The following is a 14,312-nucleotide window of genomic DNA, read 5'->3' as shown; positions in this document are numbered from 1 at the left end:
AGAGAGAGAGAGAGAGAGAGAGAGAGAGAGAGAGAGAGAGAGAGAGAGAGAGAGAGAGAGAGAGAGAGAGAGAGAGAGAGAGAGAGAGAGAGAGAGAGAGAGAGAGAGAGAGAGAGATGAGCTGGAAGTTTGGAAGACCTAGGTTCAAGACCCTGCTTCAACATACTTTTTGACCCTGGAAAGTAATTTTAGCCTTTCAGGGCCCCAGGCAACTTTCTCGAACTATAAATTGTAGTGGGGGAGGGCAGTAATGCCTAGGTAAAAGGGAATTTGCTCATCTAAGGTCCTATAACTAAGAAATCATAGGTCCAGTTCAAAAAGAGAACACACACAGAGACACACAAATGTATTGTCCCAGAAGCCTTAGTGCAGTTTTAAGTTACATCTGAAATAAGACTTTTGGGACACTCTGTATATGTGTGTATATAGACATACATGTGTTATGTGCATGTATGTGCATATGCATAATGTGTACTGCATGTATGTATATGCATGCATGTATGACTGTTTGGCACATAGAGAAGTCACATTATATAGATCCAGAAGGCCTAGGTCCAATTCTTGCCTTTGCCCCATACTGTATGGATCCCTTAACTCTCAGTGCCCCAGGAAACTTCCTAAGAAGTTTGTTGCTAATTGACTTACTGGAATTTCTTTGTTGGGAGCTTCTTAAGGTAATGAAATTGTTAGAATGGACAAGACTCACCAATGTATGGTATCTTATAATGTCTTGTTAACAAATTAATTCATGCATCTCATTTGTCTCCCCACTTAGATGACATACCCCTGAAGGGCGGTTAAGAAGCTAATTGGGGTGTAATGGAAAGAGCACTTACTTTGGAGGCTGAAGCCCAAGGTTGGAGTCCTGTCTCTATCACTTACTGTGTTCAAATTCATTTAACTTCTCTGAACTTCTATAACTTTTTTCTCTTTGAGATAGGTTGTTGTGGGTTTCAAATGAGATAATGAATGTAAACTATAAGACTATTCAAATATCAGCTATCAGGTGGCATTTTGGATAGAGTGTAGGGCCTGGAGTCAGGAAGACCTGAGTTCAAATCCTACCTCAGACACTGGCTTTGTGGCCCTGGCTAAGTTATTTAACCTCTATGCCTCAATTTCTTCAACTGTAAAATGGGAATAATAATAGCACCTTTCTGATAGGGTTATTATGAAGATCAAATTAATTAATATAGACAAAATACTTTGCAAACCTGAAAGTTCTATATAAAGGTTAGCTATTATTATTAATGATCCTCTGGTATCTTTTAGTGTATCAAGACTGGGTACATAGAAGATATTCAGTAAATGATTTTGGGACTGATATAGGAAAGTAAGATAAAAAGTAGAATAGAAGAAATAGAGAAGTAGAAAAGAAGAAAGAAACTAATAAAAAGGTCAGTGGCCAGTATTAGGGTAAAGAAAGAAACTTAGGTTGGACCAATTCTTAATTACTGACTCTGTAACAAACACTCTTTTTTCACTACCTGCCTTCAAAGGGTTGTTGTGAGAAAAGCACAGACTTGTTGAGGAAAAAGTCCTGAATTTTGAGCAGAAAGTCCCTATTCAGATGGTTCTGTGATATCATCCTTATGGATATTCCCTTCACTGATGTGGCTTATAATGCTTGTTGACTATATGATTTTAGCTACTATTCTTTTTTAAATAGATTTTATTAATATTTTATATTTTTTACATCATTTACATTTTTCCTGCATCCCTCCCTCAAGCCACCCACCCTAAAACAAAAAATTTTTTAAGGATAAATAAAAAGGGAATTTTTTTTTAATCAGCGAAATTGATCAATATATTAAAAAACAACAACCACCCAGAGATGTATATTCAATGTTCCAAACCCATGGACTCACACCTCTGCAAAGGAGTTTATTCCTTTTTCTTCTCTAGGAATGTGGTTAGTTTGAAACGTTATAAATTAATCTATATTATCATGTTAATGATGAACAATGGTTTAATAGGTCACCATTTGCATCTTTTAAAAACCTGTTGAACCAAGGAAATAATTTTGAATTAAAATAGATTTTGAAATCTGTATTTTAGTTTAGTGACAGGCTAGTAGTTAGTGGCCTTGGAGGCAAGCTTTAGTGGAACCTTTCCTAGGACTCTCAAACGATTCTCTGCCTATATTATACCTAGGGTTGGCCCTCTCTTCATTGCTTTCCCCTATGTTTTTGCCTTTTTTTTTTTGAGGGCAATTGGAGTTAAGTTACTTGCCCAAGGTCACACTAGTTTTTGTGTTAAGTGTCTGAGGTCACATTTGAACCCAGGTCCACCTGATTCCAGGGCCGGTGCTCTATTCACTGCGCCATCTAGCTGCGCTTCCCCTATGTTTTTAAGACCTTGTGGATTTTTCCTCCCAAGAGCTTTCCCCAAATGGAAAAGCTTTCTCCCTTGCTTTGCCTGACCACACCCTTTCCAGAGCCTGGTGGTGGACCACTCCTTTCAGGCCTGTAAGATCAGAAGCATTCCCCACCCCCTCACTGCGGTGGCTAAGATCCCTTGGAGCTGGCAGTTGGTTCTGGGTCAGAGGATGGAAGAAGCCTGTTGAGATTAAATACACCCTGGCCTTCTTCCAGCTCATCAGGATCCACTCTGCTATTTAGCACCCAGCCTGGCACTGGGTACTTCCAATGAGCTTTTTTCCAGGACAGAGATCTCACTTAACAACATAGCATTCACTTTCCTAAAAAGCTACACAGGAAGCTAGTGTGTAGGGCAGCCACTCTAGTCAAAAGAGTATTAGACTTTATGACCTAAATTTGAGTACTGACTCTGGCCCTGCCCCCCATTAGCCATGAGAACACAGGCAAATGACTTCATCTCTTCCAAGCCTCAGTTTTCTTATCTGTAAGGGAGGATGAGAGAAGGGAAGGTGGTCCTACCTACCTCACCAGGGTAATTTTGAGAAAAGTGCTTTGTATTTTGTTATTATCATAGACTTGTAAATGTGAGTTCTTATTATTTCTTGAAATAGTATGGTACCATGAAACAGACTGGACAGTATAGTCAGGAGACCTGAGCTCATGGCATTTAGAGCTGGAAGAAGTTATAGGATTGTAGGGTCAAAGATCTGGAGTTAAAATGGACCTTAGAGGTAGTTAGGTACCATAAAAGAGTACTGGGCTTTCAGTCAAAGGAACAGATTCAATCACTACCTCTGATGTTTATTATTTTGGTGACTATGGGCTAATTACTTAACTTCTCAGTGACCCACGAAACTCAAATCTTTCCTTATTCCATATATTCTCTACTTAACTTTCAAATTAATTTTCCTAATCTGCAAATCTGACCACGTCATTCCCTGTACCCTAATTCAATAAACTTTAGTTGCTCCCTGTCACCTCTAGGATCAAATATAAAATCTGTTTGGCATTCAAAGCTTTCAAAATGTGGCTCCTCTCTTCCTTTCCAATCTACTTATGCCTTATTCTTCCACCCCAATATACTCTGTGATCCAGTGACACTGTCCTCCTTGTTCTTCCTCAGATATTCCATCTCTCCATTCTCATAAGACACTCCATTTCCAGATTTCGGGCATTTCCATTGGCTGTCCCCCATGCCTGGAATATTCCCCCTCTTCATCTCTGCTTCCTTTCTTCCCTGGCTTCCTTTAAGCCCAAAGTAAAATCCTGTATTCTATAAGAAGCCTTTCCTGATTCTCCTTTAATGCTAGTGTATTCTCTCTATTGACTATCTCCAATTTATCAGGATTAGAGCTTATTTGTACATAGTCATTTGCATGTTGTCTACCCCATTAGACTTGGAGCTCTTTAAGAGAAGAGACTCTTGACTTTCTTTGAATCTCCAGAGTTTAGCACAGTGCCTGGGACAAATTAGTGGTTAATAAATGCTTATTTTCTGACTGTAAATTTTAGATGAGTTGCCATTCTACATAGATAATCAAGTCCCCACACCTGGAATCTCCTGCATTCAATTTTCCTCTTCATCTTCACAGATCAGAGCTACTTGCAATTTATATAGTCTTAGAAATTTGCCTGAGGCTCTAAGGGGTTATGTGACTTTCCTGAGGTCTCACAGATAGATTATGTCAGACATAAGACTTGAACCCAAATCTTCTGTAGTACAATAATGGCCCCATATCCACTGTGGCAACATGGAGGTGCCAAGAGAATGACTGGATGGGAGAGCAGTATGTTATAGTAAGAAGAAACCCTAGACTTGGAATCAGTAGATATCTCTTTGTTAGGATTATGGCTCTGACTGTCTGTGTGATGGTGGACAAGTGACTTCACTCCTTTGGCCTAATCATACTTGTATTACCTACCCCACAGATATATTGGGATCAAAACACTTTATAAACCTTAAAGTGCTCAAGAAATGTGAGAGGACCTTATTATTCCAACTCCCCTGCTTGGAATACATCTGTCCTTACTTTGTCACATCCTTTGTTCCCTTCAAGACTCAGTCCAAGTACTGCCTTCTACATGAGGTCTTTTCTGGTCCCTCACAGCTACTAACGTCCTCCTTCCCCAAACTTCCTAGTATTTACATTGTAGATTTTCTGTTTATATGTATAGATGTCCATATTGTCTTCCTCCATAGAATGTAGATATGTAAACTTTTCCAAGGCAAAGACTATTTCAGTTTTTGCCTTCGTAGCCCCAGCACCTAGCCAGTGCCTAGACGTAGTAACCACTTAATAAACGTTTGTCAACTGATTAATAGGAAAGAATATTTATGTTAATGAGATCTTGGATCCATTTGAATATTGAGTGTATTATATATAAAGATAGCACGCTCTCCAGGGGCTACTCCCCAACTTGCCTTGTACAAAGTTGACTCCCCAAGGTCAATGGGTTCATGCTCCTAAAATTCTTATTCATGAGCACCAACTTGTAAGCTTACCTTTAATAGTCATCTAGTAGATGTAATTAAATCCCAGTAAAGGCAAATAGGTGGTATGGTGGATAGAGAGCATTAGACCCAGATTCAGGAAAATCTAAGTTTAAATCTAGCCTCAAACACTAGTTGTGTGATCCTGGATAAGTCACTTAACCTCCATGTTTCAATTTTCCCATGTATAAAATGGATATTATAATAATAGCATCTACCTCTTAAGGTTCTTATGAAGATAAAATGAAATAATATTTATAAAGAGTTTTGCAAATTGTAAAGTGCTATATAAATGCTAGCTATGATTAAGAAGGCATAGAGAAAGAACTGATAAATAGAAGTATGTATAGAATGATTTTACATATATATACACATTTGTGTCTAATAGTAGCCATCATCGGGACAGTGGGAGGGAGGAAAAAAAACACAAATTTACAAGATAACTTTATTAAATATTTAAAAGGAATAGTAAATTGCATATTTGCAGCTTCACATGCAATCTTTTTATTATACTATGTTATGAAAATGCTTATTTAATTCCATAAGTTATGAATTTTTTTTAAAATATGGCAGAGTAAAAGCAGGAGCTACAAATCAATGCCACTCCCTACAAACCTGGGCATTCTCTCCATGAACACACATGATGTCAATAGGAAGGATATGCACATATTGGGGCAGCTAGGTGGCGCAGTGAATAGAGCATCAGCCCTGGAATCAGGAGGACCTGAGTTCAAATCCAGCCTCAGACACTTGACACTTACCAGCTGTGTGACCGTGGTCAAGTCACTTAACCCCAATTGCCCTGCCTTCCCCCCTCCAAAAAAAAAAAGAGAGAATATGTACAAATTTAGAGAGCCCTGTTAGTGAGATACACATATATGTGGCTAAGGGAACTTCCACTTTGGGTACTGCACGGTCCTGATATCTTTTATTTTCTCTTCTTGTGGTGTCCTCTTGCTGTTTCCCTCTGGGTGGAATGTCTTTGCTGGGTAAATAATTCTGCTGCAAGACACCATGGCAAATCCCCCCCCCCCCCCTTGTTGCCTTCTGGTAGAGGAGGCCAGGGCCCACACTCCTCAAAGCTGCTTCTTGCCTCCAGCGTCTCAGAGCTGGCAAGCTTAGCTTTTGAATGATCATCATGGGCATGATGTCAAGCTCCCCTTCCCAACTCTATCAGGAATTTTTTTCTATGGCTTCCTATAGGCATACCAGGGTTTAGACAGGTTTTTTTTTTTTTTGTTTTTGCTCTGAGTTTAACATATTAACTCCTCATTACTTCTGTTATCCTGCTCTATAAGTCTATCATCTGCCCCTTACTTTCTGTGTTTAATTAACTGGGGGGGGGGAGGAGGAAGAGGAGAGGAAAACTAATTTTCCTCCTCCCTTAATAATAACATATAAAATCACTGATGTGGGTAAATACACAATGGTACACACACATAGTGGAATTGTAGGATTGTTGTCACACCGTATTTAAGGTATCCTAGAAATGTATTTAGGTGTGGTGTTGGATATATGTCTGTACCTCAGGGAGAAGTATTTTTGCTCATAGTCAGGTCTCAACCCTAGATTCACTTTGAATAGCTAAGTTACAAAGCTGGATTTTGTAGATGGGGCTGATACAGGGACACATCCCCGCCCCTTTCACACCCCTTACTGTTAAATAGGTTTCAGGACACCAGCTGATTCTCTCTCTGAGGCCTGGCACAGACTGTAAATACCGAGCAACTTCCACCCCCCACCTCTTCCCCAATTTGCATTTCCTCAATGGTTCTGAATTCCCTAGCAAAGAATTGGCTGAAGCTTTTAATAAACATGAGAAGGCAGGGCTCGGGGAGGGGTGGGGAGCGGGATGGTGAGGGAGGAAGACTGGGATTTCTGTACCCACTGCAAACCCACACGAGAGACTCTCACCCATTGACTAGGAGCTCAGGGCTGGCAAAAATTCAGAAGCCGAGCTTGTAGGAGAACATGTGCTTTCCCTGGGAGATTCTCCAGCCACCAGGCACTTCGGAAGGGCTCCCAAGCAGCCGTCCTTGCGTGAGTTCCTTGGGCATGGCATCATTCCGGGCATGCCTACTCAGACAGCTCTGGGGCCAGTAAACTGTGAACAAACCTGTTTGCTTTGCCTGCGTATAGTACAGTGCAGCTCCGGGAGATAAGCCCTAATTGTTATGCAACTCCTTAGCATAAGCTCCTGGCATGGCTCTTACACTTCACTTGGGCTAAGACCATCCAAAACAGCAACAAGAAAGCATGTAAAGAAAGGCCGGGCAGTAGAAGACGAAAGCCTCCTGGCCTTGAAAGATCTAGGGATCGGACAGTTCCTAACTTGAAGCCTCCAAAATGCTCAGTGTGATGTATTTTCTCCGGAGCTTCTTCAAGGTAAGCCAAGGAACTTTTTCTGGGCTGCTTTGGGTTTCCTTGACAGGGTAGAAAAGGGAGGGGAAGCAAAATCTCAGAAGAGGAATGTGGGAAGTAGTTCATGGGGACCAGTGCCGGGCGCCCTTCTCCTTTGGTGTAGTGAAGATGGTTATTTGCTTCAGTGTGTGTTTCAGTAGATAACAAAAGGGGGGGGGGGAATAGGGTGGGTTGGGACAAGAGCCCCAACAAAGTACTGTTTGTTGGGTGAGTAACTGATGGCAAGCATGTTCGGGTGATAAGAATAGCTGACATTTCTACAGAACTTTATATTTTACGAAGAATTTTCCTTCTATAGGGGTAGGTGTTACAACTGCAAGTTTTATTAGACATCTAAGAGAGGTGGCATTGCCTGTCCATGATCACACAGACAGTCAGTGTAAGAATCAGAATTCTAAATGAGGCATATCCACTGACCCCTGGTCTGGTGTTCCTCTCACTACACCATGTTGCCTTCCTGTCCAGTTGTTCTCTGGGTACCTGCAGAATGCCAGGTGATTTCTCAGAACAGGTGGCTTCGAAGGAAGCAATAAGTCTTCAGATGATCAATCACATTTGGTGTTTTCACTTTGAATATGTCCTGTTTGCCACAGGCATGAAAGCATAGTACAATATAGAGAGATATTTGGGTTTCCAATGGGGGTAGTTAGGTATTTTCTACATTAGAATTAAAAAGGAATTAGCCTTGGTCACAAAGGAAGAATTATCCCTACCTAGTGATTTGAACTTTCTGGAAGCTAAGTTCAAATCCTAATTCTGCCCCTTATTACCTCTGTGACTTTGGGCAAATCTCATAGTCTTTCTGGGCCTTAACTTTGATGGCCCTAGGTCCTTTCAAGTTTGAAATCTATGATCCTCTTCTGGACACAGATATGAGCCGGGGTTGCCCATGGCTCACTTTCTGGTTTTGCCTTTCTTTGTACCTCTTTTGCTTGGCACAGTGCCTGGCACACAGTAAGGATTTAATAAATGCTTTTCAATGGATTGTTGATGGATTTCCACTATGCCCTTGGTTATAGAGGTTCTAACACCAATTGGAAGTTCCATTTCATTGTAGAATGATTAGAGAGGGTTTTTTCAAAGTGGCCTGTGCTTGAGTGCCTGGTCTTAAAGAACACTCAATGCCACCAATGAAGGTTGAATTAAGTGCCTTTTGGTTCCTGGGTGACAGAACACTACAACAAAAGGTGGTTCTGTTACCATGCACAAAATGAGAGTGATTAAAGAATCTTCACTGGGAGGAAGAAAGCCAGCCTCCTGGATGAGTTGGTCTGTCCTAATCAGTTGGTCTAACTTGTAGTGTGTGATAGAGAAGCCAATGGTCACCACAAAACCGACTATCCATGAAACTGGTTTGCATTTGGAAAATGACTTCCCTTTTTTTCCTCTTTCCACCTCTCCTGTCACCAGTCCTATTTCCTCCCTTGCCCTTCTTTCCATCTAGTCCTATCCCAACGATGTGTGGTAATGAGTATTGAGTCTTTTTTTTTATTTTAAAAAGTCAGAAAAGGGAACTCTCTTGATATTTAGCCATTATGACTGACTAGGGCTCAGGGGTACAGAGATTGTGAGTGTGTGAGGAGGATGTGAAAACATCTGTCACTCAAAGCCAGGCTAGAATTTCAAACTCGCAGATCTGTGAGGGCAAGATGAAGTTCAAAGCTTCCAGGGCAAGAAAATCCAACACTTGTCCTCTGGTCCAACTACTGCTGGACAGGAAGGTCAGTACTGTGGGGAGAATGTCCATGAAACAGTTCATCCACGAAACAGTTCATCCACGATGTTGTTATTCTTCTTGTTCAGTAGTTTCAGCCATGTCCAGCTCTTTATGACCCTATTTAGGGTTTTCTTGTCAAAGACACTGGAGTGGTTTGCCGTTCCCTTCTCCAGCTCATTTTACAGATGAGGAAACTGAGGCAAACAGGGTTAAGGGACTTGTCAGGGGTCACATAGCTAGTAAGCATCTGAGGTTAGGTTTGAACTCAGGAAGATAAATCTGACTTCAAGCCAGGTACTCTATCCATGTGACACATAAGTGCCCTATCCATGATGAGCCTTCAACAGAATTATGAAGTACATATAATTTGTCTCCTCTTCCTGCTCCCTCAATGTCTTCAGACACTGAGTTCTCTTGTCACAGGGGCTCTACTGTTAAGGTAATGTCTAGTAAGCTGTTACTAATTGTATGTGTACATGTATGTGATACACTTCTTGGAAATATTCACAATGAAAAAGAGGATTTGGGAAGGAAGACCCAAAGGAATGCATTTCTAAGGGGAAGAATTTCTAATGGAAGCTTACTCAGATAAGCTGAGGGGAGATAGTTTTAGGAAAGAGAGCCTTCCCAGTACCCCTTAAATCCCACTACCATAGACTGTACTGTATCGTATCTGTGAATCCATCCTAAGGTCCTTTTAGATAGAGAGGGCAAGCCGTTAACTCCATTCAGTGTGTTACCAAAAGTCTCTCACCAGAAAAGAGAAAAGAACTTTGGCTTTATTTTCAGCAGTAAATATTCTTAGCAGAAGGCAGTACTGGAAACAGCAGTGGTAAGAGAGGTACTATTGAACTCCACCTTTCTTGAAGAAGCTTTTTCCCCGGGGAAAGAAAATAAGCATAGTAACTTAGGAGAAGCTTTCCATTAAAGGTGATTCTCATTTATTTGAGTAGCATATATCTGGGATTGTTTAAGGACACAGGAAGAGATTTCTGAGAAGTAGACTGATTCCTTTGTTTAGAAAGCAATGCCGTTAGTATTCTCTTAGTAACATTTTGATATGATCCATTATATTCCCTCCCATCACATCTAATGCCATTCATATTTCTTAAGTATACCTTATCTTATGCTAGCTGCTATGATATAAGGCACTAAACTTACCCTCATCAGATCATAGAAAATTAGGGATAGATATCATCTGTCTAGTCCAAGACTATCCCTCATTTTATAGATGAGGAAATAGAAGCCTGAATAAGTGAAATGATAAACATGATTACACTAACTTTATAAGGCAGGGCTGTAGTGAATAATGGGACAAAAAGTGAAAGGAGAGACCAGAGAAAGGAAAGATAACTTTGGGTTAAATTAGGCAAGAAAAATTTCATAAAGGAGCTGTGGCATGAAATGAATTTTGTATTCAGTATCAGATATCTGGATAAAAAGCAAAAAAAGTAGTTAATCATCCAACTCTTTCCAGATATTGTGATGTTTTGGAATTGTATAGAGGTATTATTTTGACTTTCTGTGTCAGCATGGAGATGAGAAACAATTAAGTAACAAACTCAGGACTAAATCTCTTTCTCTGGGAGTTTAAAATGAAATTGGGAATGGGTAGTACATGAATGGTAATGCAATGCTGGTATCGCTCAATGTATTTGAGGTCAGACTTGAACTCGGGTCTTCCTGACTGGGTCCAGCACTCTATCCACCATACCACATAGCTGCCCCCCCCAAAATATACTATACTTAATATATTTTCTCATAGTACAGAGGGACAGGGACTGGGTCTGTGATTTCATGGGCATAGGTCAATATTGAATGAAGAAGTTCGCTCTACCAATTCAGATCAACCATTTCTGTTCAGTTTGTAATCTAATAGTTTAGAGAGTTGCCTAGGACACTGAGAATGTCATTTCCCTGGGGTCACACAATCACTTTACCTTAGAGGTGGACTAGAATGTATATCTTCTTGGCTTTTTCTTTTCTTTCTCCCCCCTCCCACTTCTATATACATATATGTGTTTATACACACATAATTCAGAGTTGGCTATATGGAAATTACACACACACACACCTGGCTCTTCAACTAGATTTTTTTAAAGCTCTTTGAAGGTGAGGATTGGTGTCCTATATGCTACTGAACACAGTCACCCAACTAGGCATTCAGTAAATACAAATGAGACAAGCAAAGAAACCTGCATAGCCAGCTGTGAGTTACTTGGGGGCAGGTTATCTCTTTTGTTATCTCTATAGGCCCCTTGTTCTGCATCTTCTTTCTACTTCCTGTGATTTAGGTACTTTGCTGTTCCAGAGAAAATAGCAAAAGGGATGGGATGGGGAGGAAATGCATTTCAAAGCAGCTCATTCCTCTTTTTGAAGGCCTGCTTAGAAAAGTAGATAGTAACTTGGCTGGGACATACAGTAAGAGAAGGAGAGTATGTGAGGTAAGGTTCTACAATTATCCAGATATTGCCAAATATCTGAATGTCATATTATTATAATAGTCTATGAAGTGAGAAGAAATGAGTGTTGGAACTAGGGTGGTAGCAGTAGAGATAGAGAAGAGAAAGAAGATTTGAGAGATTTCGGAAGCAGATGTGATTGATTTTGGCAGTTGACTGGATTTATAGATTAGGGAACAGTGGCAAGTCAAAGTTGACTTCAAATGACTGCATTATTGAAAATTTATGGTGCCATTCATAGAAATAGGTAAGGAAGGAAAAGATTTAGTTGGGAAGATGTTGAATTAAGTGTTAAACATATTAAGGTTGAGGGACTGATGGTACATCTTGGTAAAGATATGGAGTAGTTATTTGGAATTATGTGATTGGAGTTCAGAGAGAGGTTAGGGATTGAGACACAGATTTGGGAGTTGTCTACATAGAGACGATATTTGAAATCACAGGAATAAGTAAGATTCTCCAGAAAGAAAGGTTGGAAAGACCAGAGAAATGAGCTTAGGACATATTTGTGGCAAACTCTGACTTTTAAGGAGAAGGAGCTAGCAAAAGATACAGAGAAAGAATAGTTATAAATGAGAGAACCATGAAAGTTCAATGCCCCAGAAGTTAGGGGAGAAGAGGATATCAAGTAGGAATAGTGATAAAGATTAAATGCTGCAGAGAAATCAAAGAGGAGAGTAGAAAAAAATTGTAAGATTTGACAATGAGGAAGTCTATGGTGACTTTGGAGAGAATGGTTTTAATAGATTAGTGGAGATGAGAGACCAGATGACAAAGAGCTGAGTAGGTGATGAGAAAATGGAGATATAGTCCATTTCTTCTTTTTTTTTTCTAATATCATGGATTCTATTAATTTTTTTTTATTTTTGCCTCCCCCCCCTTTTTTGGAGGGGGGAGGGCAGGGCAATTGGTGTTAAGTGACTTGCCCAAAGTCACATGGCCAGTAAGTGTCCGAGATCAGATTTGAATTCAGGTCCTCCTGACTCCGGGGCCAGTGCTCTATTCACTGTGCCACCTACCTGCCCCTAGTCCATTTCTTCTTGATGGCAATTAAGTGGCACAGTGGATAGAGTGCTGGGTCTAGAGTCAGGAAGACCTGAGTTCGAGTGTGAACTCAGACACTTAGTAGTTGTGTTACCCTGGACAAGTCACTTAATCCTGTTTGCTTTGGTTTCTCATTTGTAAAATCAGCTGGAGTAGGAAATGACAAACCACTGGTATCTTTGCAAGAAAACCCCAAAAGGGGTCATGAAGGGTCAAACATGACTGAAGGAATGATTAAATAAAAAAATGTTTCTTGGAGTTTGATGATCAGGAGAGAGATGGAATTGTAGTTGGAAGGGGTTATAGAGTCAAGGACAATTTTTTTTCTTTTCAGAATAAGGGAGACCTGAACATGTTTGTAGGATATGGGGAGGGAGTCATTGGAGGGGGAGGAATATTTAAGATTTGTGAAAGGAAATAATTGATGGAAAAAATTCATGAAGAAAAATATGATGGGATGAGATCATGAGGTCAGGTTTCCTTTAGCCAAGCGGGTCACCTCTTTTTTTTGAGTTTGGAGGAAGAGAGACAATAGATAAGCCTGTAAAGAGATTTTCAACAATAGAATGAGAATGCCTTGTTAAGTAATAAGCTCCTCATAGATCTTTCTATAAATACAGGTCATGACCTTCTCTGAAATTTATCATTTTAGAGAGTTGCCTAGAATACTGAGAGATCAAATGACTTGTACAAAGTCATGTAACCAGTATGTATCAGAAGTGGGATTTTAACTCAGGTCTTCCTGACTTCGAGGGCAGCTCTCTATCCACAAGAAAACCTTTCTAACTTTCATGACCAGTTCCCCAGGACCCACTGAAATTGGGAGTACAAAGAGTTAACCCAATAGAAAGTAACATCATCATAATAAGTCCTATGAACTAATCTGTGAAGCAGGTAGGTGGCACAGTGGAAAGAGGAGAGGACTTGTAGTCAGGATGACTGAGGTTGGAATCCTAGGTTAGCCATTTAGCCCGAGTCTCAATTTGCTTATCTGTAAAATGGGAGGAATAACTGCACCTACCTCACAGTATTGTCCAGGGGTCAACTGTAAGAATATATGTCTATTTCTTCAAAGGAAGGGATTGAAGCTCAGAAAGGCTGTAACTCATACGTGGTCACACAGCTAACAAATACCAGGCGTAAGATTGAAACCTAGATCTTCTGACTCCAAGGCCAACATATTATTCACTATATCACATTGACTCTCATTTTTTATTAAAAAAATAAACCTGTGTATCTGGTACTTATTTCTGTGGCTAACTTGTTATTGATTTCTCTCTATTAATAAACCAGAAATTCAACCACATCTATGTAGCCTTAGAGAATAATCTCAATTTTTCCTATGCCTTAGAGAGTTAATAGTGATTCTCACCCCCTCTCTGATGCCTTTTTTTCCAAGTGCTTAATCCAGGGGGCAATGAAATACTTAGAATTAAGGAGTCATAAAGATTCCTCTCTATTATCTTTAATTTGGAGCTCTGGCAATAATCCCTATAGTGATTTAAATTTTTCAAAGCACTGTCAGGTGTCTTTTCCCATTGAATCCTCATGACAACTTTTTGAGGTAAGTGGGATAGGATTATCACCATTTTACAGATGGGGAAACTAAATCTCAGAGAGAAGAGATGACTTGCCCAAGGTGGTGACAAAGGTAGGACCAAAATTTGGGTCTTCTAACTCTTCTTATATTTTTTATTTTTCCACACCACCTTTTATATAGGAAAATATTATAGCTTTGCCCCAGATAACTAAGTTCTTCCTTCCTTCCTTCCTTCCTTCCTTCCTTCCTTCCTTCC

At 40.1% G+C, this 14,312-nt stretch overlaps 1 protein-coding gene across 2 annotated transcripts in view; it reads left to right on the top strand.

Moving 5' to 3' along the window:
• The window catches only part of ARHGEF4 (Rho guanine nucleotide exchange factor 4), a 533,634-nt gene that overhangs the window by 89,048 nt on the left and 430,274 nt on the right, over nt 1–14,312 (top strand). Inside the window, exon 1 of one of the 2 annotated variants that reach the window (XM_069063355.1) lies at nt 6,237–7,257. The exons of the other annotated variant lie outside the window; for it this stretch is intronic. Coding sequence (XP_068919456.1) covers nt 7,219–7,257 — 39 coding nt within the window. The 5' untranslated portion in view covers nt 6,237–7,218. Of the gene's footprint in view, nt 1–6,236; nt 7,258–14,312 lie in introns of those variants that run through there. 2 annotated transcript variants of the gene reach the window in all.

Source organism: Petaurus breviceps, unplaced genomic scaffold, assembly GCF_028583685.1.
Source record: "Petaurus breviceps papuanus isolate PSGF00001 unplaced genomic scaffold, PetGlider_PUasm1.0 90556, whole genome shotgun sequence".
Lineage (NCBI taxonomy): Eukaryota > Metazoa > Chordata > Mammalia > Diprotodontia > Petauridae > Petaurus > Petaurus breviceps.
Note: the sequence above shows the minus strand (reverse complement) of the source record. Positions and strands in the feature narration are given on the sequence as shown.